The following is a 21,974-nucleotide window of genomic DNA, read 5'->3' on the forward strand; positions in this document are numbered from 1 at the left end:
CCGACGTCGCCCGAGGCCGCGGGGCCCCTCGAGGCCGCGCCGCCGGCGCCGGCGCCGCGCCGCCGCGCCGCCGCGTCCAAGAAGCGCGTCGTCGACGACGCCGACGCGGACGACGAGGACGAGGCCTGGGAGCCGGGCCGGCCGTCGAACATGGACCTCGACGACGACGAGCAGGAGCAGGCCGCGAAGGCCAAGCGCAAGCTCAAGCGCCGCTCCAAGAAGAAGTCGGCCAAGGCCAAGAACGCCGCCGGCGCCGCGCCCCACGCGCCGGTCTCCGCGCCGCCCGCGGCCGCGGCCGCCGCGCCGCCCGAGCCCTCGACGACGATCGCGCCCGCGGCGACGCAGCCGGTCCCGGCCCCGGCCGCGGCGGCCGCGCCGCCGCCGCGCCCGCTGCCCAAGATCCGCGTCTTCCCGCAGCTCTCCGAGGTCCAGAAGGCGCGCCTCCGCATGAAGGACCAGGAGCACATCCGGCGCGCGGCGCGGCTCCACGCGGCCGTCACGCAGGAGCAGGAGCGCAACGCGTTCCTGGAGCGCATCCAGGCCGAGGAGGTCCGCCGCGAGCAGGCCCGCATCGCGGCCGCGCGGCCCGTGCCGCCGCCGCCGAACCGCGCGACCGGCGCGGACGACGACAGCGACGAGGGCTGGGAGGAGAGCGACGAGGACGATCCCGTCGAGGACCTCATCCACCGCGAGCGCATCCGCGAGCGCGACCTGCTGCGGACGCCCGGCTGCCTCGCCCTCGGCCGCAAGGCCTTCCGCCTCGAGGACATGCCGCGCGTCACGGAGCGCGACCGCGAGATCCTGCGGCGCGTGCTCTACATCCTCCGCGAGGCCGAGCGGTTTTGCGCCGGCGTCCGCAGCGCACGCGTCGCGCCGTCGCCGGAAATGATTTGGGCCCCTCGACGCGCGCGATTGCGAGCTTCGACGCCTTCGAGGGGTTCGAGGAGTTCGCGTTCTCCGACGCGCGACGTTTTCGCAGGCGCAACTGCGGCGAGCTCGAGGTCCCGCGGCCGCGCGAGTGGGCGCTCTCCGAGCTCGGCGACACGATGACGACGGAGGCGATCCGCGCGCGCTTCGACCTGCGGCGCGACGACGGCGTCTTTTTTTGTGTGTTTTCGCGCGTCTCGCGGACGACGTCTCGCCCGAAACGAGCCCGTCGTACGCGCGACCGCCGTTGATGTGGTCCGTTACGCGTCGCAGGCGCCTCCAGCGCCTCTTCCCGAACCACGACTTCCGCCTCTCCTGGTCCGTGCGCTTCAACGTCGTCGTCCAGACCATCGACGCGATCGCGCTCGACTCGAACCTCGAGCTCACGCGCGTCGACATGGAGGTCCGCCGCTCCACGGTCGGCGTCTACGAGGACTCGCTCGCCTGCCAGCTCCTGGGCCAGACCTACTACGTCCACCCGGACAAGACGATCAAGATCACGGTCGACCTCGTCGTCACGAGCGAGGTCATCGGCGCGTTCCCGCGTCTGCGACGGCCGTCCTTCCGCGCGCGAGATCGTTTTCCCTCGCAGGCACGGCCCCGAGCCGCGCCGAGGTCCAGATCAAGGAGCTGGGCTTCCACTTCGTCGACCCGCTCGCGCCCATCGCGGAGAAGGAGATCGTGCCGCGCGTCCGCGTGTTCATCCCGTACCTCGGCATCGAGGGCTGGATCAGCATCACGTCGCGCGGCCCCGCGTCCTTCTCGACGCGCCGAGAGCTTCGTTCGACGCGTCGAGAGCCTCGCCCGACGCGCCCTTGGGACGCCACAGGTTGGACGACGGCCACCTCATCGTCGAGCTCAAGTACCTCCAGGCCATGCACGTCAAGAACCGCATGCTCAAGAAGTGCTGCTACACGCTCTACCTCCTCGAGCTCGCGGACAGGCTCCGGGGCGAGGCCTCCCGCGAGACCCTCAAGACGGCGCGCAAGAACGTCGTCGAGGTCCGCTCCCGCGTCCGCGAACCCGCGCCGACGCGAACGCGTCGTCTCCGTAGGCCGAGGGCGAGTACCAGCTCGCGCTGTCGAACTACCGCCAGATGGAGCTCTGGTGCTTCTTCAAGGTGTGTTTGTGGGTTTGCAAAACCATCGATCGATCGTCGCCCCCTCCGCAGCTCGACATGGCCCTGCTCGCGCGCCCGACGCTCGCGGGCGTCATCCGCAAGTTCGCGAACGCGATCGCGCGCAAGGCCGCCGAGGCCCGCGGCGAGACCTTCGTGCCCACGCCCTACGACGAGACGGCCGTCGACGCCGTCGTCGTCACGGCGGTCCCGCCCGTCGCGCCCGTCGTCGCGCCGGAGCCCGCGCCGCCGGCCGTCGCGGCCATGGACGCGAAAAGCCCGCGTCCGTCGTTTGCACTCGTTTTTTGTTCGAATTGTTCGTTTCGTAGGTCTCGGCGCCGGCGGGCCCGCCGCTCAAGGCGCTCGAGGCCATGTCGGCCAAGGAGTGCACCGCGGAGCTCGACGCCGCGGGCGTGCCCAAGAAGGGGCGGAACGTGACCAGCCACGGCGTCACGACCGCCACCGTCCGCGACCTCGTGCGCCGCCTCCGCGCCGGCGAGCCCGCGGCGACGATCAAGGTCCCGCGGAAGCCCAAGTCCGCGGAGGAGCTGTTCGTGCTCGACAAGGCGGAGCAGCTCGCGTGCCGCGTGAGGACCCGGCGTCTGTCGACTTCGAACTTTCGCGCGCGGACACTATTCTCGTCGTAGGCCACGCTCGTCGCGGACGGCGCGAAGAAGGTCGTCTTCCAGTACGGCCGGCCGGGCAACGGCACGGACTACCTCGTCGCGCGCTGGCGCGGCCTCGCAGAGACGGACCCGCTGCGCCTCGAGTTCGACGAGCTCGCGCGGCGCGACGTCGCCGCGGCGGCGGCCGACGAGCTGCCCGTGGACCGGCTCCAGCGCGCGCCCGACCCCGGCCTCGTCAACATGCCGACGATCTGGCCGCGCATGCGGTTCCCCGTCCGCGTCGCGACTTCGAGGCGTCGAGCGACGGAGGCTCTTTCCCGCGTTCAGGTACGCGCAGCCGGAGTGCGGCGTGCGCTACCCCTACGGCTCCAAGCTCGGCCTCTTCAAGGGCCGCGTCGGCGGCGGCGTCCGAGATTTCGAGCGACTGGCGTCCGTCTTGTCCGAGACGCGCGTCCGCGAGAGACTCGACGCCTTCGATTCGACGCTTCGGCCGCGCGAAACTTCCGCGCGCTCTAGTGCTTCGGCTGCTGCGTCTGGGCCCAGTGCGCCGCGCGGCCCGAGGAGTTCCCGAACCTGCTCAAGGCCCTGGCGACGGTCCCGCGCGTATGCGAAGCCGCGTCCTCGGTTTCGAGCCCTCGGAGCGACGCGACGTCTCACGTAGGTCTCGCTCTACCTCACGGCGGTGCTCCGGCCCGCGCCTCCTGGCCCACGGCGCGCATCTCTGGATCGCGCCGCCGCTCGCAGGTCGACGTCAACGACATGGAGACGCTCCGCGCGCGGGCGCGTCGGACGGCCGCGTCGGCCTCGAACGTGTTTTCGAGAGCGCGCGCGCGAGATCGAGGCTCTCGCTCCAGGGTCGCGTTCTGCTCGTAGGCATGTGCTACCGCGTCATCCGCGACGCGAAGCGGCGCATCGCGAACCAGCCGCCGCGGGCCGAGGACGACGACTGCCCCGCGTACTACGGCGTCGACTACGTGGTGGCCAACGGGAAGCCCGTCTGCCGCTTCACGGTCCACGAGGGCACGAAGACGAGCAGCCTCAAGAGCGCCCCGGCGGACCGTCGGCGTTCCCGCGTCCAATCCTTTTCTCGAGACGCACCTTAATCCGCGGCCCGTAGCGCGCTTCGAGGCCTACAAAGGCGGCGGCGGATCCCGCGGCAATGTCCTGAAGCACCCGACGGCCGTCGCCGTCTACCGGCGCGATTGCGGCGTCCTCGTGTTCCCCACGCCCTCATTCGCCCCTCGCAGCGAGCGCCTCGAGCGCAAGAACCGCATCGCCGGCGGCGCGGCCGCGGCGTCCGGACCCGTCGTCGACGTTCGAAACCCGTCTCGCGCGTAGGCATCGCCGTCTTCAACTTCCCGTGGCACCCCTACGCGCGTCGCCGGCGCGGCCCGCGTCCTCGTGTCATCACTGTGTCAAATTGTAGGAGGCGCTCCGGTCGCTGGAGAACGCCTTCTCCGAGTTCATGCCGGTACGTGGCTCGCTCGCGGATCCCTCGTTCCGACGCGCGCCCTTCGCAGGAACGCTTCTACGGCATCACCGACTTCCACGTCCCCGAGGGCAAGTTCCAGGCGCTCGCCCAGATCCCGGGCTCGGGCAACGTCTCCAGCGGCCGCATCGTCTTCGGCACCTACGACTCCAAGGTCGAGGTCGCGCCGCCGCGTCCCCGGAGTCCCGCGCGGCGACGGACCGCGACATCTTCTAGGCCGCGGCGCACTTCAACATCGGCACGACGGTCATCGGCCAGATCGTCGGCCAGCGGCTCCGCTGGCTCAACGATCCGATGGACCCGGGCGCGACCGCGGCGTCTCGTTTCGCGAAAACGCGTTCGCGACGCGCGACCCCTCGCAGAGATCGCCGCGGTCAAGGCCTCCTGCTCCAGTGTCTCCCATCGACGTCTCCGCGACGTCGCCCGCGTAGGTCTCCATCCAGGAGAAGCACCGCATCTCCGAGGTCGTCGTCGCGCGCATCGAGGAGGTCAACGTCGCGCGCGCCGAGGCCGAGAAGCCGCTGCCGCCGCTCCACGTCGCGGGCGTGTCGCGGCGTCGACGCTTTGAAGCCATTCCCAAACCGCACGCCAATCACAGGCCTCGAGCGCTACAAGGCCGACTTCGCGCTCCAGCTCAAGGATTTGGCGTACGTCGAGGCCGCGGACGAGGCCTACCTGCGCGACCAGGCCGCGGCGTTGGCGCCGCCCGAGCCCATGCCCGACGGCTCGCGGCCGCCGATCGACGCGCACTCGCGGCGCGTCGCGCGCGCGGGCCTCGCGAACACGTTCGAGCGCATGATCGAGCGCCGCCGCGACCGCGCCGCGCGCGAGCGCGAGGAGGCCCAGGCGCGACGCCGCGTCCCGTTTCTGACAATGCTTTCATGACTCGTCGGCCCCACGCAGACCGCCGCGTCCACGGCCGCCGTCGCGAACTTCTACCGCGACCCGTGCGGCCTCCTCGAGCCGCGCGCGCTCGCGCCGCCGGGCCAGCCGCGCCGCGTCGCCAAGCTCTACGTCGTGCCCAACTGCGAGGTCGTCACGCCGCCGCCGCCGCCGATCTACCACGTCACGGAGAACGGCGAGCGGCTCCTCGTGCTCTACGCGACGCGCGTGCAGCGGCCGCTGATCCCCGCGATCCAGCAGGTGCACAAGCAGCGCGCGGAGTTCCTCTCGCTCTTCGACGAGTCGGAGGTCGAGATGGCCGCGGCCATGTTCGACTCGCGGCCCATCGAGATCGCCCGGCCGCTGCTCTTCGAGTCCGAGGAGGACGCGGAGCGCCGCGCCGAGCCGGCCGCGCCGAAGCGCAAGCGCAAGTCGCGCAAGAAGAAGCGCAAGGTGCGCGCCCTCTTTCCCGTGTCCTTTCAACCCCGATGATCCCTCTTCGCTCGCAGGCCGCCGCCGCCGCCGCCGCCGCCGCCGCCGCGGAGCGGGGCGACGAGGCGGCGCCCGCGGCCGACGGCGCCGCGGCGGAGCCCGTGGCCGCGCCCGAGGCGCCCGCCGAGGCGCTCGCCGAGGCGCCGCCGGCCGCCGCGCCGGCCAAGAAGAAGAAGAAGAAGCGGTCGCGCCGCCGCGGCCCCGCGCCGCCCACCGAGATCTCCGAGTACGAGCGCACGCGCATGCGCAACATCGCCGCGGGCAACAAGAAGCTCTACTCGCTCGGCCTCATCCACCCGCCGCCGGAGGTCGTCGCCGACCCCGAGCACTCCTGGTGGTCCGAGCGCGCGAGGACCCGCGTCTTTTTTGTTTCGCGCCTTCGACGCGCGCTCCCGCAGGCCCAGTCGTGAGCCTCGGACCACGACGCTACCCCAAGCTCCCCTGTCTACGAACCCCACTGCATGAACCCCCCAGCGCTTACCCTCGCGGCCCGCGCCCGACGCAGTCGCCCCGCGCCGAGCCCCCCGCGCCCCCGTAAAAAGGCCCTCAGCCACAGGTCGGAGAGCGTTTAGGTCGGAGATCGTGTAGATCGTCGTGCAGGAGCCCTCTGACGTCGAACCGCCCGGCGGAACACAGCGACGGTGATCGGTCGACGCGAAACGCTGCGTTTGGCGCCGAAATCATTCGTTTTCGGGCTATTCGAGGCCATCTGGGACCAGAACGACCTCTCCCACGCCGATTTCGCACCCCGGGGAAACTCCAACGCCTTCGCCGGCACGTAGCACATGTTCCACGCCTTCGACAACGCCCAGCCCGCCAGCAGCGACAGCGACCGCACCGCGCCGCCCGTCCTCGCTCTCGGCGTTTCGGCGCCCGGCGGACATGCGCGAGTCGTCGAAGTTTCGACGCGACACCAAAGATCCGTCGCACCATCGACTCGCACCATCACGGCAAGCCTCTGGTTGCGAGCGCGTCCGAGAATTCGTCGATGCGCCGCCGCATGGCTGCATCGCTGAATCGGCCCGCTGCCTGGCGACGCCGCGGCCTCGCGCGCACCGCTTTCCCGGCGCCGAGGAGCTGGCCGAGGACGGTCCATGGGTCGGGTGCGGCAGCGAGACATGCGAGGTCGCGCGGATGCCCCTGCGCGCGCGGCGCGGCGGCGGCGAGGAGCGCTTGCCACTGCCCGATGTTGCTCAGCTCAATCAATCCAGAAATCAGAAATCGTGCACCGCTGCGCGAGTTTTCGCCCGGACGCCCGCCCGACGCGCTCCGGGAGCCGTGGCCCCGGCGGGCGCACCTTATAGAAATTACGAAGGCCGAGCCCCGGAGCTCCAACGTCCAGAAAACGGCGAAACCGCCCAGGCCCCAACGGCCGCGCGCGCCGGTCCCGCGAAACCGCGCGCCGCTCGCCGCGATCGCGACGGATTTCCGCGATTTTTGGACGGATCGTTCGCGCTCGGCGCCGTCGTCGCGGCGGACGCGGCGGAGGCGTCGCCCGGGCCGCGGCGCCGCGTCGACCGTCTGCGCTCGTGCACGCCGAAGCGCTCGAGGAGCTCGCGCATCTGCTCGCGCTCGATGCCGTGCGCCTTGACGTAGTCGAGGCTCAGGCCCGCGGCCTTGACAATCTCCTCGATGTCCGCCTGCGGTCGGGAGGCGCGTCGGCGGCAAGAGAGTATCGCGCGCGAGAGGCGCGCGAGCGGCTCGCCAGCCCGTCTCACGCACGAGAGAGTCTCGCGAGAGCGTATCGGGCGAGCGGCTCGATTCGCGGCCGCGACGAGTCTCGCGCGAGTCTCACGCGAGTCGCGTCGAGGGACGCCGCGACGCGCCGTGGCCTTGTCGGCGGCGTACTGCAGAAATTGGTCCATCTCGTGTTCCAGACGAACGCTTGCGGTCCCCGAGAACGCCTTTGTTCGGACCATTCCGGAGCGCGAGATCCGAGCGACTTTCGAGAGGCGCGAAATCATTGTTCGAGCTGGTGATGGCTTGGCAGAGGTTCTTGTGATGTTGTGTGAAAGTGACTAGGCACTGGCGATGCTCGAGCGGTTGCGAACGCGTCGACGCCGAAGCAACGATTCTGAATGGATCGTCGGTCGAGAGAGCGTCAACAGTGTGACAACACGATGTCAACATCCGTCGATCGGCTCGCCGCGCCCTCGATTTGAGGGCGTGAATCAACGGTAGTCTGCGTGGGCGACGCGTTCGACGCCTCGCCGCACGCCCAATTCTCGAGAAGACCCACGGTAGAACGGTCGGCCGGGCCCCCGCCGCGCCGGCCATGTCGTCGAACGCCACGACGTCCTCCTCGTCCTCGTCCTCGTCCTCCGACGGCGAGCGGGGCGCCGACGACTCCATCTCCTTCTCCGTCTTCGTCGCGGCGCTCCTCTTCGTCTTCCTGCTCCTCGTCTTCGACGCGATCCGCGCGCGGCTCTGGTGGGTCTACGAGCCGCGGCTGCACCACGCGGCGTACAAGCGGCGGACGCCCGCGCCGCCCGGTCGCGGCCGGTTCCGGTGGGCCGCGAGCGTCATGCGGCTCTGGAGCGACGAGGACTTTCTAGTCTACGGCGGCGTCGACGGCCTGGTCATCATCTACTTCCTGCGCTTCGCCTTCGACCAGTGCCTCTTCGCGTCCGTCGTCGGCCTCGTCGTGTTGGTGCCGGCGTACCACTCGGGCCGCGGCCTCTACAGCCGGCTCTACGACGACGACGGCGCGGAGAAGAAGTGGTCCTTCTCTCTTACTACCGTCCAGAACATCCGCTGCCGCTTCGACGAGCGCGACACGCTCGGCGAGAACCCGCTGTTTCCGACGTGCGAGAACGGCGAGAGCGCGGTGAGGTTCGCGCTCGTCGTCGCGTGCGCGTGGCTCTTCACGCTGCGCGCCCTGTCCCAGCTCAGCGCCAACTACCAGAAGTTCGTGCACCTGCGCCACTGGTATTTAAGCGTCGGGCTGTCGAGCCGCGCGCCGGACGTGGAAGCGCAGCGCGCTTTGACCGTCAAGCTCGAGAACGTGCCGCGGGGCCTGCGGACGACGCGGCGGCTCGCGGCGAAATTTGAAACGCTCTGCGGCGCCGGCGCCGTCCACTCCGCGTCGGTCATGATCGACGGGCTGCGCGACCTGGACCGGCTCTGCGCGCGCCGCGACGCCCTGTGTGGAAATCAAATCTTCAACCCGACTTCAATGTGCGCGTAATCGAACGGTTTAGACCAGGCTCTTCGACTGCGCTTCAAGAACTCGACGAGAGGAATCGATTCGTCCAAAAATCAGCCGAATCGACTTCGAATTGGCCGAGATAGAGAGTTCTGAAGTTTGGTGGGGACCCCCCAAACCAGTGGTTGATTTCCACACAGGCGACGCCGCGCGCGACGCCTTGGAGGACGCGCTGTCCAAGCGGGCCAAGCACGCGCACGACCTCGTGTCGCGGCGCCAGCGGTCCGGGTCCGCGGACTCCTCGAGCACGCGGGGCCGCGCCGCGTCGGACGCGACGCCGCCGCCGCCGCCGGCCGCGACGCCGCCGCCGAAGACGGTCCGCGTGAGGCCGCGGCCGTCGGCCTTCGGCTGGGTCGGCGAGACGCTCAAGTCGGCGACGCCCGGCCGGCGCCGGCGGCCGCCGTCGCCGCCGGCCGTCGCGCCCTGGTTCGAGCAGTTCGACGAGACCGCGGAGTGGGCCGTCGTCGACGTGTCTTCGTCGAAGAAGACGCCCGCGGACCGCGTCTACGCGTCCGCGGGCGGCGCCACGGCGAGCCACCAGCGCCGCTGGCGGTCCGACACGATCGCGAGCGTCGACGCGGGCGCGCGGCGGTCGCTGAGCCGCGAGCCCCCCGTGCCCCTGGTCGCGCGGCGGAGCCCGGGGCCCCTCGCGCCCGCGATCCCGGAGGCGACGTCGGACGAGGAGCGCGAGGACGTCGTGCTCCGCCACGTGCCCTGCGGCGCCTGCGGCGACCTGGGCTGCCTCGGCGGCCTCTTCGGGTCCTGCGGCGGCCGCTTCGACGGAAAATTTGTGGCGTCGATCCCCTACTACGAGCAGCTCGTCGCGGAGCTGAACCAGGCCATCCTCCGGGAGCACTTCGCGCGCGTCGCCTTCGCCGAGCTGCCGAAGACGCCGTCGAAGCTGCTCCTCGCCGGCGACGCCACGGATTCGCGGCGCACGCGCGGCTGGCGCGGCTGCTTCTGGCGCGTCGACGACGACAGCTCGGGCGACGACGACGACGACCGCGACCGCGACGTCGAGACGCCCCGAACGGGGGGCGTCGACCTCGCGCCGTCCTTCGGCGACACGCCGGACTCGGACTCGCTATTCGAGAACTCGCCGTCCGACCGGTCGCGGCGCGCGTGGGAGCGGACGCGGCGCACGGAGGTGCGCCACGACGAGCGCGTGCTCGACGGCGAGGCGCACTGGGTCACGCTCCTGGGGAGCCTGCCGTTCGCGGAGTCGCGGCCCCTGCTCCTCGCGCGGTCCCGGGCCTACGCGCGCGCCGCGCTCCGGTCGCTCCCGCTGCACGTCGACGCCGCGCGCCTGGGCGCGTACGTCGTCTTCCGCGACTACGTGTGCTGCGGCGCGCGGCCCCGCCACAAGGAGGTCCGCGGCGGCGACGAGGGCTTCGCGCCGTCGGCGACGGCCTTCGTGACGTTCCGCCGGCCGACGGCAAAGGTGCTGGCGAAGACGGCGCTGCTGTCGCCGCGGCCCTTCGCGATGCGCGCCGAGGAGGCGCCGGAGCCCCGCGACGTCATCTGGGAGAACGTCTACCAGCACATCGACTCCGTGAAGCGGCGCCAGTGGATGGTCAACGGCCTCGTGGTGACGCTCATGCTCTTCTGGACGACGATCACGGGCTTCTGCGCGAACGCGACGAAGCTCGTGGACTTGTTGGGCTACAACCCGCGGTCGGCCCTCGCGCGGGGCGTCGCGTCGATCCTGCCCGTCGTCTTCCTGTTGTCGATCCTCAACCTGCTGCCGCTCATCTTCCAGGTCATCGGCCGGTTCTACGCTGTGTGGAAATCAAATCTTCAACCCGACTTCAATGTGCGCGTAATCGAACGGTTTGGACCAGACTCTTTCGCTGTGCTTCGAGAACTCGACGAGAGCAATCGATCCGTCCAAAAATCAGCCGAATCGACTTCGATTTGATTGAGATAGAGAGTTCTGAAGTTTGGTGGGGACCCCCCAAACCAGTGGTTGATTTCCACACAGGTTCTACGAGCGGCTCAAGTCGCACTCGGAGGTCGACCTGAGCGTCGTCGACCGCTTCTTCCGCTTCCAGTTCATCAACGTCTACGCGGCCATCGTGTCGTCGGCGATCCTGAGCGACGTCAACGCGGCCTGGAAGTCGCCGCTGACCTTCGTGACGCGGCTGGGCTTCGACACGCCCGAGGCCGCGTTCTACTTCGCGAAGCTCATCGTCTTCCAGTGCGGCTCGTCGCCGCTCTGGCTGCTGCGCGCCTGGCCCCTGGTCTCGCGGGGCTTCAAGACCTGGACGGTGCAGCCGCCGGAGCTGCCGGGCATGCTCTACGGCTGGGCGTTCCCCAAGGTCATGATGACGTTCACGATCTTCTCGACGTTCTGGGTCTTCGCGCCGCTGCTGAGCGTCATTTCGCTGGTTTACTTTGCGCTCGTGGGCTTCGCCTTCCGCTACCTCATCCTCTTCGTCCACATGCCCGTCTACGAGAGCGGCGGGCGCTTCTACTACGAGATGGTCGACCGCGTGCTCTTCGCGCTCACGGTGTCGAACGGCATCCTCTTCTGCTGGTTGTTGGCGCGGAGCTTGGTGGGCTACGCGCTCCTCGTGCTGCCCCTGCCCTTCGTCGTCAAGGGCTTCGGGAGCTTCGCGGAGGAGGCCTACGGCAAGCCGTCGCGCGCCGTGAGCCTCGACGTCGCGGTCAAGGCCGAGGCGGAGCGCGCGGTGCCGTCGCACCGCTTCGACGCGACGTTGTACCGCCAGCCGGCGCTGCGCAACGTCCAGGGCGCGACGCTCGACGCCGACCGCGAGCTCAGCGCGCTCCTCCTCGGCCAGACGCCGCGGCCCTCGAAGCGGCGCGAGGACCCGCATCCGCTCGCGGCCATCGCGGAGGTCGAGGACGCGGCGCGCCGGGCGGCGCGCGTCGACGCGCGCCACTTGCTGGACACGCTGCGCCCGGACGTCGCGCGGCCCCACGAGGCCACGCGGGCCGACCGGCGCCGCGTGTCCGACCGCCTCGACGCGGCCTACCGGGGCCAGGCCGAGTTCTTCAACGAGCTGCCGCGCTACGTACGCGCGCCCCCGCCGCCGCGGCACACCCCGCCGGGCGACCGGCGGGCGACGATCGCGACGACGCCCGCGACCGCGCCGCGGACGCTGCGGCGCGCCGCGTCGAGCCCCGGCGACGACGAGCCCCCGGGCCCCGCGGCGCTGGACGGCGCGCGCCGGGAGACGCTGTAACGTTACTGGCGGACGACCTCCATCTCGGAGATGAGCTGGTGGACGCCGAGCCGGAGCGCGTCGCCGGTCCGCCTCGTCGTCACCTTCGTGATGCCCCGGAAGAAGGGGCCGTTGCGCGTCGGCAGCTGGAGCACGCGCACGCTCTCCCCGTCCTCGATCTCCACGCGGAGGCTCGCCTCGTCGTGGGAGAGGGAGATGGCGCCGTCGGGCAGCGCCGCGGGCACGGGGATGGTCACGACGAACTTCGCCTTCTCGTCCGTGAACGCGTAGTTCTCCACGGCGAGTCGCGGCTTCGTGGCCCGGTGCGCGGCGGCCTTCTGCCGGAGCTTGCCCTGGACGTCCTGGAAGTTGCCCTGGACGTCGAGGCGCGCGGGCTCGATGTCGTCGACCACATGCGTCTGCTCGACCTCGTGCGCGTAGTAGTAGGACGAGGCCCCGTTGGCCCGCCGGTTCGCCTGGAGCGCGCTGTCGCCGTCCTTCTGGCTCGGCGCCGCGGCGTCGATGCGCGCGGGGGGCCTCGCCGGGGCCTCCCGCCTGGGCAGCAAAAGGGTGCGAAATTCCCAACTTCAAAGGCTCCTCTCTCGGCCGGTTTCCACTCGTTTCGGCTGATTTTTGGACGAGCGATCATCTCTTGGAACGGTCTCGAAGCGTGGATGCTTTTTCCAGAACGCGCGCGCGCGGAACACTCACGTTGAAGCGACGTTGAATCACTCTTGTCCTGCCCTGCCTCCCGCCGGTCGCCGTGCGCGTAGTAGTAGGACGACTCGCCGTTGCTGGCCAGGGACGCCTCGAGCGCGTTGGGCGACGCGCCGCTGCTCGCCGGGGGCGCCTCGAGCGCATTGGGCACCTCCCGCCGCCCGGCCGCGGCGCCGCGCTCGACGAACTCGACGCCCGCGCCGCCGGCCGAGACGACGGGCACGACCGTCTCGTCGTCGCGCGCCTGTCGCCGCGGCCGCGCGGCGTCGCGCTCGACGAACTCGACGACGGGCACGACCGTGTCCTCTTCGTCGTCGTCGTCGCCGGCCGGCGCCGCGGGCGGCCGCGCGGCATCGGCCGCCTCGCGCGCTCGCGTCGCCGCCGCGGCCGCCTCGTCCTCGACGCGCTGCGCCGCCGCGGCGACCTCGCCGGGCGTCGAGCGCCGCAGCGTCTTGAAGCTCACCCAGCCCGCGCAGGCCGGCGACGACACGCGGGCGCGGGGCGTGCCGGAGGCCGTGCGGCCCTCCTCGAGCAGCTCCACCAGCGTCGCGGCCTCGATCTTCCCGACCTTGGCGCTCGTCAGCTCCACGCCGTCGCGCACGGCCGCGCCGCCCTTGAGGACGACGTAGAGCTTCTTCGACGGCATCTCGGTGGTGCTCGGCGTGGTGTCCTTGGCCGTGGAGCCACTGGAGGGCGAGAGCACTAAAGTTTTGCCACAACTTTTTTTGTGAAGCCGGCCTTGGCGAAGCGACGTCGCGACGATGGCCATCGCAAACGCGGGCGGCGCCCCCCAGATCATGTACGTGGACACGTCGAACGAGCCGAAGACGGACGAGGAGGCCGTGTCCATGATCACCAAGGCGCTGGCCGTCGCGACGGTTTCGGCGATGCGCGCCGACCTTTACTTCAATTTGGGCAACGCCCAGGAGCGCCGGGGCTTCCCGGAGCTGGCGGCGGACGCCTACCGGTCCTGCCTCGGCGTCGCCCCGGACCGCGCCGACGCGTCGAACAACCTCGCGCTGTCGCTCGCGCGGCGCGGACACTACGGCGAGGCGGTGGCGGTGGCGCGCGCCGCGTTGGACCGGCTACCCGTCGGCGCGCCGGGCCGCGCGGACCTCTGGACGAACCTCGGCGTCGCCCTCGAGCACGGCGACCCGCCGCAGTTCGACGAGGCCCTGGCCGCCTACGAGGCCGGCGTCCGCGAGAGCCGGCGCGGCGACTGCAAGCCTTTGACGAATTTGGGGGCGCTCCGGGGCGCCATGGGCGACGTCGCGGGCGCCGTCGACTGCGCGCGCGCCGCCGTCGCGCTGCAGCCCGAGGACCCCTACGTACGCTACAACCTCGCGTCGGCCCTCGACGACGCGGGCGACGAGGCCGCGGCCGTCGACGAGTACGGCCGGGCGTTGGCTTTAAAGCCGGATTTCGCGGCCGCGCACAACAACGCGGCGGCGCTCCTGGAGCGCGCGGACGCGCCCGACGTCGCGCGCATCCGGCGCCACTACGAGGCCGCCGTGGCCCACGACCCGGCGGACTACGACTACCGGTTGAACCTGGCCGCGTTCCTCGCGTCCGAGGGCGACGACGGCGCGGCGGACGTCTTCGCGGCGGCCGCGGCCGCGCGGCCCGACCGGCCCGAGGCGCTCCTCGCGCTCGCGGAGCTGTACGCGGCCCGGGGCAAGATCGACGAGGCCTTGGATTTTGCGAAGCAGGGGAAGCTCCAGGCGCCCGGCGACGAGAGCGCCGCGGCGCTGCTCCGGGAGCTCCTCACGATCTGGCGCGACTCCCTCGACGAGACCCAGGTCCTCGCCGACGCCCTCGAGCACGAGGCGCGCCTCTGATTGTGACACTTTTTTAGAGGGGGCGGCGGCGGGCGTCGGGCCCGGCGCCGGCGGGGTTGCCGCCGCCCGTCGACGTTCGGGGCGGGGAGCTCGGGGTCGCGACGGGGCCGCCTAGCTCTCGTAGACCTCCATGGGCGGGCAGGTGCAGATGAGGTGGCGGTCGCCGTGGACGTTGTCGACGCGGCCCACGGTGGGCCAGAACTTGTTCAGCTTGACGTAGGGCATGGGGAACGCGGCCGTGTCGCGGCTGTACTGGCGGTCCCAGTCGTCGGTCATGACGTCGGCCATGGTGTGGGGCGCGTGGTGGAGGGGCGAGTCCTCGAGCTTGACCGCGCCGTCGGCGACGGCGGCGATCTCGCCGCGGATGGCGATCAGCGCGTCGCAGAAGCGGTCGAGCTCCTCCTTGTCCTCGGACTCGGTCGGCTCGATCATCAACGTGCCGGGCACGGGCCAGGACATGGTCGGCGAGTGGAAGCCGTAGTCCTGGAGGCGCTTCGCAACGTCCTCCTCGACGACGCCGCACTTCTTGAAGGACCGCAGGTCGATGATGAACTCGTGCGCGCACTGGCCGTTCGCGCCGCGGAAGAGGACCTGTGCCGAATTCAACCGCCGGTTCGGGCGGTCCCGACCAAACTTTGAAATTCTCTCGCTCGGTCAAATCGAAGTCGATTCGGCTGATTCTTGGACGAATCGATGGCTCTCGTCGGATTCTCGAAGCACAACAGAAAAGGTTGCGTCGAAACTGTCGCATATGCGCACATTGAAGTCGGGTTGAAGATTTGAATTCCGCGCGGAAGAGGACGTCGTACGACTCCTCCAAACGCTTGGCCATGTAGTTGGCGTTGAGGATGGCGATGGCCGACGCGCGCGTGAGGCCCGCGGCGCCGAGCATCTTGATGTACATCCAGGAGATGGGCAGGATGAGCGCGGAGCCGTAGGGCGCCGCTGCGACGGCGCTGTCCTTGCCCGCGGACTCGCCCGTGATGGGGATGAGCTCGTGGCCCGGCAGGTGGGGCGCGAGGTGCTTGCCGACGCCGATGGCGCCGACGCCCGGGCCGCCGCCGCCGTGGGGGATGCAGAAGGTCTTGTGCATGTTGAGGTGGCAGACGTCCGCGCCGCAGACCTGTGTGCAAATCAAATCTTCAACCCGACTTCAATGTGCGCATATTCGAATGTTTTGACACAAGCACTTCTGCCGTGCTTCGAGAACTCGCTGAGAGCAATCGATTCGTCCAGAAATCAGCCGAATCGACTTCGATTTGACCGAGCTAGAGAATTCTGAAGTTTGGCCCCGACGTCCCAGCTCACTGGTTGATTTCCACACAGCCGCAGACGCCGGGCGACGTCAGGCCGCACTGCGCGTTCAAATTCGCGCCGTCCATGTAGACCTGGCCGCCGCACGCGTGGGTCTTGGACGTGATGTCCTGGACGGCCTCCTCGAAGACGCCGTACGTCGACGGGTACGTGATCATGATCGCGGACAGGTTGTCCTTGTGCTTCTCGGCCTTGGCGTTGAAATCTTCCAAATCGACGTTGCCCGCGGCGTCGGACTTGACCGTGACGACCCGCAGGCCCGCCATGACGGCCGACGCCGGGTTCGTGCCGTGCGCCGACACGGGAATCAAGCAGACGTCGCGGTGGCCCTGGCCCTGGGACGCCTGGTACGCGCGGATCGCCAGCAGCCCCGCGTACTCGCCCGACGCGCCGCTGTTGGGCTGCACCGAGACAGCATCGAAGCCCGTGATCTTGCACAGGTCCGCGTTGAGCGAGTCGATCATCTCGACGTAGCCCGCCGTCTGGTCCACGGGCGCGAAGGGGTGCACGTTCGCGAACTCGGGCCACGTGATGGGGATCATCTCCGCCGTCGCGTTCAGCTTCATCGTGCAGGAGCCCAGCGAGATCATGGAGTGGTTCAGCGCGAGGTCCTTGTCCTCCAGATGCTTGAGGTAGCCTGTGTGGAAATCAACCAGTGAGCTGGGACGTCGGGGCCAAACTTCAGAATGCTCTAGCTCGGTCAAATCGAAGTCGATTCGGCTGATTTTTGGACGAATCGATTGCTCTCGCGAGTTCTCGAAGCACGGCGGAAGTGCTCGTGTCAAAACATTCGAATACGCTCACATTGAAGTCGGGTTGAAGATTTGATTTGCACACAGGAGGTAGCGGAGCATCTGCGACTCGGACCGGTGGCTGTTGAAGACCGCGTGGGGCAGGATCGACCCGCGCTCGCCGGATCGGTCGACGACGGCGAGATCGTCGAGGTCGCCGACGGTCCGGCAGCCGAAGACGTCGCCCAGGAGCTTCGCGAGGTCGTCGCGCGTCACCGTCTCGCCGAAGGACACGCCGATCTCCGCCGGCCCGAGCACGCGCAAATTGAAGCCCGCGGCCTCGGCCTTTTTGGCGACGCCCGCGGCGTCGACGCCGGAGACGACGATGGTGTCGAAGGCCGGCGCGCTGGCGTCGATGCCGTTGGCGTTGAGCGTCTTCGACGCGGCCTGCGCCAACCCCTTGCAGCGCCGCGCGATGGCCTGGAGGCCCTCGGGGCCGTGGTAGATGGCGTAGGCCGCGGCCATGTTCGCCAGCAGCGCCTGGGCCGTGCAGATGTTCGACGTGGCCTTGTCGCGGCGGATGTGCTGCTCGCGCGTCTGCATGGCCATCCGCAGCGCGCGGCCCTTGCGCTCGTTCGCCTCGACGGTCTCGCCGATGATGCGGCCGGGCATGCGGCGCGCGTACTTCTCGGACGTGGCCATGTAGGCCGCGTGGGGGCCGCCGAAGCCCATGGGCACGCCGTAGCGCTGCATGGAGCCCACGGCGATGTCGACGCCGAGCGACGACGGCGGCGGCAACAGCGTGAGCGCGAGGGGGTCCGCGGCGCAGACGGAGAGCGCTCCCGCGTCCTGGGCCTTCTTCGAGATGGACGCGCTGTCGGCGACGACGTCGCCGCGCGTGTTCGGGTACTGCCAGAGCACGCCGACGCAGCCCTCGGGCAGCGCGTCGCTCGCCGCGTCGCCGACCACCACCGCGATGTCCAGCGCCTCGCAGCGCGTGCGGACGACGGCGATGGTCTGCGGGTGGCACTGGGCGTCGCAGAAGAAGGCGAGGGACGCGTTCTTCTTCTTGCCGTTTTTGGAAAGCGCGACGCACATGGACATGGCCTCGGCCGCGGCCGTCGCCTCGTCCAAAAGCGACGCGTTGGCCATCTCCATGCCCGTGAGCTCCGTCACGAGGGTCTGGTAGTTCAGGAGCATCTCGAGGCGGCCCTGGGAGATCTCGGCCTGGTAGGGCGTGTACGCCGTGTACCAGCCCGGGTTCTCGAGCATGTTGCGCAGGATGACGAGCGGCGTGTGCGTCTCGTGGTAGCCCAGGCCCATCATGGACTTGAGCACCTTGTTCTTCTTCGCCATGGTCTCGAGGAGCGCCAGCGCCTCCGTCTCGGCCATGGCCTCGGACTGGTGGCTCCCGAGCTCGAGCGGCTCCGTCAGGCGGATGTTCGCCGGCACCGTCGACGACACGAGCTCGTCGAGGGACGCGAAGCCGAGCGTCGCGAGCATCTCGGTCTGGTCCGCCTCGGACGGGCCCATGTGGCGCTGCTCGAAGGTGTCGAGGGGGTCCAGCGTCTTGACCTCGTGCGTGCTCAGCGGCACGACCGTCGCCACGGGGCGGTCGCCGCCCGCCGGCGCCGTGCTGAACGCGGCGCGCTGGCGGTTCAGCACGCCCCGCAGGAGCCCGAGGCGCCGGGCGCCGGTGAGAGACATGGTCTCGATGAACAGGTGTGCGGCGAAGAGCACGCGACAATTGCCTCTGCGATCCCCGAGTCGACAATTGCCGCTGACGATGCAACTCTGTGGCATCCGCGCGTCTCGTCTCCTCGGCTCATGTTTGCGCGGAAATGAAAACTTATACGAGCCAGGGGAGCGATCCGCACACAAGTAGCGCCCTAGAGGCGCGCTACTTTTAATTGTTTTTTCTGCTGGCCGAAGGCCAGCCCTCCTGAGGCCTCATGCTGGCCGAAGGACAGCCGATTTTTTTTGCTATGTTTCGGTGGCTGGTCTTCCAAAACAAGGGTTTTTGTTGGTATTTTTATTGATTTATTTTGCGCCCGAGACGGCAGGCGCGACACTTTTAATTTTAGATCTCTGCCCTGATACGAGCGACGCGGGGCGCGCGACCGCACCGACGCGGCCGCGACACTTGGCCACGGTACCAATACGGCAAACACGACGCACGACGCCCACCTAGAAAGCCCACCTCCGCCGCGCCGCGCGGCCTCTTACGCCCGAGCCAGGCCTTCGCCATCTGCATGTCGCGCTTCCGAGTCCTCTTACGCGCCGCGGCTCCGAGACCGCGGCGTCAGTCCTTCGTCGTGGGCCGCCGTCGGAGCGCGAGGTCCTCGGCCATGGCCATGGTGCGCTGGTAGGAGTCGTGGGCCTTGGAGGAGAACCACTCCGTCGTCGTGACGTCGGACTTGAGCTCGAGGAACGGCGGGAACGAGGACCGCGTCTCCGCGACGGGCTTCTCGACGAAGAGCGTCGTCGTCCCCGCGGCCGCGGGCGGGCTGTGGAACGTGTCGAGCAGGTAGTACTCGTTCTGCCAGATGAAGGCCTTGCGCGTCTTCTTGATCGACGACCGCTCCGGGTCCGCGTTCTTCAACAACGCCTTGAATTCCCGGAGCGACAGCGTGCGCTCGGCGACGGAGTGCTCGCCGTTGACGCGCTCGCCGCGGACGCGGTGGTGGTACGTCGTCAGGCCCGGCTGGGACTTGCGCGTGATCCGCGACTCCGTGCCGTCGGACGTCTTGAGGAAGATGTGCTCGAGGCGCCACTCGGCGTGCTCGCAGTCCGCGGGCAGCCCCGACGGCGCCTCGACGATCCACCAGTGGGGCTTCGCCTTCGGGCCGGGCACGCCCAGCGACTCGCAGACCGCCGCCGTCGTCCGCCGCATCTTCTCCTCGAAGCCGCCCGTGTTCTCGATGATGCGCAGGTTGTTGTGGCCGACCCACGCGCGCGACAGCTTGCCGTCGAGCGCGACGGCCTCGTCCCGCGACTCGGAGCGCGCCTTGTTGTTCTCCAGGGTGTAGAAGGCCTCGGCGCCGACGGCCGCGGTCACCAGATGGACGACGGCCTCGTAGCGCTGGTCCCTCAGCTGCGGCACGGTCCAGCCGTTCTCCTCGCAGACCTCGTCGAAGGCGTCCTTGCCGACGTAGGCGAGCACGTCCATGGTGCCCCGGTCGCAGAGCAGCACCGCGTGGCGGCCGAGCGGCAGCGACACTTTGGCCGCGATCTCTTCGAAGCAGTCCTCGAGGTGCATCTGCTCGCGGAGGATCGCCGTCTCCCAGCCCACGTGCTGGGCCACGTCGTAGCTCCCCGGCGACGCGCCGCCCGTGATCGTCAGCGTCGCGAGCTCCGGCACGACGAAGACGTCGAAGCCCATGTTCGTCAAACGGAGCGACAATTTGCTCATCGCCGTCGTCTTGCCCGCGCACGGGCCGCCCGTGATGACGATGCGGTGCACGCGCGCCGGGCCGAGCTCGCCCGTGCCCGCCGTCCACGCCGGCGCGCGCGTGCTGTTGCGGTGCGTCGGCTGCGCGAGCTCGAGCGGCTCGCAGGCGGCGAACCGGTCGGCGCCTACGTGTGGTGCATGTTTGCTGTTTTTTCGGCGCGCGTTGAAAGACGCGGTCGTGCGCACCCGTTGCGACGGCCAAGGCCGCCGCGGCCCGCGGCACGGCCGGCAACAGGCGCGACAACATCGCGTCCGACGACGCGGCCTGTGTCGCCCGCTCAGGTTGTCGACTTGAAACTGCAGAACTTGCAGCGCGCGTGGTCTGCGCCTGCCTGACGCCCCACCCGCCGCCGTGTTGTCGCGTCTGGGTCGAGGCGCCCTCGTCGTGGCGAACCTCGTCTCCGGCGCGCCGCCAGCGAGCCGCGCGCGGACTCGCCGGACTTCGGAGCTCAGCGGCTCGCGGCGGCTGTCCGAATCGCGACACCGACTCATGTGACCGAGCCGCCGCGCCGCCTCGCCCGACGGCCCCAAAAAGACGAACCGCGCAGGCGAAACCCATCCAAATTTACGACCCCGCGGCCTAGTTCTTCGCCTTCTTCTTCGGGGAATCCGCGCTCTTCGGCTCCGCCTTGCGGAACTTGAGCTTGTCGCGCTGCTCGTCCTCGATGGGCAGGATCTCGGACGCCTTGAGCGTGAGCGCCTGGTGCGTCGCCTCGAGGTCGCGGACGAGCTTGCCGAAGCCGCCGGCCTCGAGCGACGCCGCGTGGTCCGTGCCCTTCCAGGTGCCTGTGTGGAAATCAAATCTTCAACCCGACTTCAATGTGCGCGTGATCGAACGGTGTGAACCAGACTTTTTGGCTTCGAGAACTCGACGAGAGCCATCGATCCATCCAAAAATCAGCCGAATCGACTTCGATTTGACCGAGCGAGAGAATTTCAAAGTTTGGTCGGGACGTCCCACACCAGCGGTTGATTTCCACACAGCCGGGTGCGGTCCTTGGTGAAGTGGCGCTCGATCCACTTGGCGCCGAGCGTGTAGGCGGCGACGTCGATGGCGATGCCGAGGTGGTGGCCGCTGAAGGCCAGCTCCTTGACGCGGTCGCCGTAGCGCTCGTAGAGACGCACGAGCTCGAGCATGCACACGGACGGGAACGGCACCGGGTAGCCCGACGTGCAGTTGTAGACCACGAGGCGCTTCGCCTGGCCCGTCGCCTCGAAGAAGGCGACGACGTCCTCGATCTCCGCGAGCGTCGTCATGCCCGTGGACACGTGGACGTCGCCCGCGTACTCGTCGCGGAGCACCTTGAGCATGTCGAAGTGGTTGTTGCACGCCGACGGCACCTTGAGGTAATCGCAGGGGATGTCCGCCATCTCGCGCGCCGACGTCACGTCCCAGACCGACGTCGCCCACTCGATGCCGATCTCCTTGCCGTACGCGTGCAGTTGCTCGTGCTGCTCCTTGCTGAACTCCAAAAATTCGCGGTGCGCGCCGTAGGTCTGGCCGTAGGCGTTGTGCGGCACGGGGTGCGGCGCGTCGTACTGCTCCTTCGTCAGGAGCTCGCGCGGGCAGCGCTTCTGGAACTTGGCGTACCCCGCGCCCGTCGCCTTGGCTAAAAGCATGAGCTCCTTGGCCGTCTCGAAGCTGCCCATGTGGTTGCACCCGATCTCCGCGATGACCTTGCAGGGCTCGTACTTGAAGCCGTCCTTCATCTGCTGGAGGTACGCCGTCGGGCCGCCGGAGACCATCTGCGACATGGCGGGTAGCTACCCGCGTGAATTTTTATTGCTGGCGCCGTCACAGGACGCCGGAGCGGCTTCACTAAAACAAGATGAACCCCTGCGGCAAACATTAGTCTTCTCAGTGCCGCCGCAGGAGCGCGCCGTAGCCGGGTATGCGGTCGTCGACGCCCGCGGCGCGGAGCATGGCCCAGAGGAAGGCCTGCGTCGACGTCACGACGGGCTTGCCCAGGTCCGCCTCGAGCGCGTCGACGAAGCCGTGG

The 21,974-nt window shown here is 69.4% G+C and overlaps 5 protein-coding genes across 5 annotated transcripts in view; 2 read left to right on the forward strand and 3 right to left on the reverse strand.

Annotated features, from left to right (window-relative positions):
- AURANDRAFT_72192 (hypothetical protein) overlaps positions 1-5,943 on the forward strand; it is a gene marked incomplete at both ends in the record, with an annotated part of 9,495 nt that extends 3,552 nt beyond the window's left edge. The window contains 20 exons of the mRNA XM_009041415.1: positions 16-839; positions 980-1,111; positions 1,201-1,472; positions 1,520-1,667; positions 1,757-1,928; positions 1,982-2,047; positions 2,099-2,251; positions 2,374-2,631; positions 2,692-2,936; positions 2,998-3,076; positions 3,187-3,264; positions 3,415-3,454; positions 3,544-3,680; positions 4,097-4,141; positions 4,191-4,319; positions 4,376-4,420; positions 4,591-4,714; positions 4,758-5,017; positions 5,063-5,494; positions 5,551-5,943. Of these exons, the coding sequence (XP_009039663.1) occupies positions 16-839; positions 980-1,111; positions 1,201-1,472; positions 1,520-1,667; positions 1,757-1,928; positions 1,982-2,047; positions 2,099-2,251; positions 2,374-2,631; positions 2,692-2,936; positions 2,998-3,076; positions 3,187-3,264; positions 3,415-3,454; positions 3,544-3,680; positions 4,097-4,141; positions 4,191-4,319; positions 4,376-4,420; positions 4,591-4,714; positions 4,758-5,017; positions 5,063-5,494; positions 5,551-5,943 (4,032 nt within the window). The remainder of the gene's footprint in view (positions 1-15; positions 840-979; positions 1,112-1,200; positions 1,473-1,519; positions 1,668-1,756; positions 1,929-1,981; positions 2,048-2,098; positions 2,252-2,373; positions 2,632-2,691; positions 2,937-2,997; positions 3,077-3,186; positions 3,265-3,414; positions 3,455-3,543; positions 3,681-4,096; positions 4,142-4,190; positions 4,320-4,375; positions 4,421-4,590; positions 4,715-4,757; positions 5,018-5,062; positions 5,495-5,550) is intronic.
- Positions 5,944-7,808: 1,865 nt separating this feature from the next.
- On the forward strand, positions 7,809-11,956 carry AURANDRAFT_72193 (hypothetical protein; the record flags this gene model as incomplete). The annotated part of the gene is made up of 3 exons (XM_009041416.1): positions 7,809-8,679; positions 8,879-10,508; positions 10,720-11,956. 3 exons carry the CDS (start codon positions 7,809-7,811, stop codon positions 11,942-11,944), a joined length of 3,726 nt encoding a protein of 1,241 aa, XP_009039664.1.
- A 2,633-nt stretch (positions 11,957-14,589) lies between these two features.
- Positions 14,590-18,056, reverse strand: GCS2 (hypothetical protein; the record flags this gene model as incomplete). The annotated part of the gene is made up of 4 exons (XM_009041526.1): positions 14,590-15,069; positions 15,281-15,601; positions 15,813-16,429; positions 16,628-18,056. 4 exons carry the CDS (start codon positions 18,054-18,056, stop codon positions 14,590-14,592), a joined length of 2,847 nt encoding a protein of 948 aa, XP_009039774.1.
- Positions 18,057-19,465: 1,409 nt separating this feature from the next.
- On the reverse strand, positions 19,466-20,466 carry AURANDRAFT_54579 (hypothetical protein; the record flags this gene model as incomplete). The annotated part of the gene is made up of 2 exons (XM_009041525.1): positions 19,466-20,099; positions 20,161-20,466. Coding segments are annotated over 2 exons (693 nt in total), but the record flags the coding sequence as incomplete, so codon positions are not given.
- Positions 20,467-20,554: 88 nt separating this feature from the next.
- AURANDRAFT_30675 (hypothetical protein) lies at positions 20,555-21,684 on the reverse strand (the record flags this gene model as incomplete). Its single annotated transcript, XM_009041524.1, has 2 exons — positions 20,555-20,760; positions 20,955-21,684. 2 exons carry the CDS (start codon positions 21,682-21,684, stop codon positions 20,555-20,557), a joined length of 936 nt encoding a protein of 311 aa, XP_009039772.1.
- Positions 21,685-21,974: the final 290 nt, after the last annotated feature.

Source organism: Aureococcus anophagefferens (assembly GCF_000186865.1).
Source record: "Aureococcus anophagefferens unplaced genomic scaffold AURANscaffold_21, whole genome shotgun sequence".
Taxonomy (NCBI): Eukaryota; class Pelagophyceae; order Pelagomonadales; family Pelagomonadaceae; genus Aureococcus; species Aureococcus anophagefferens.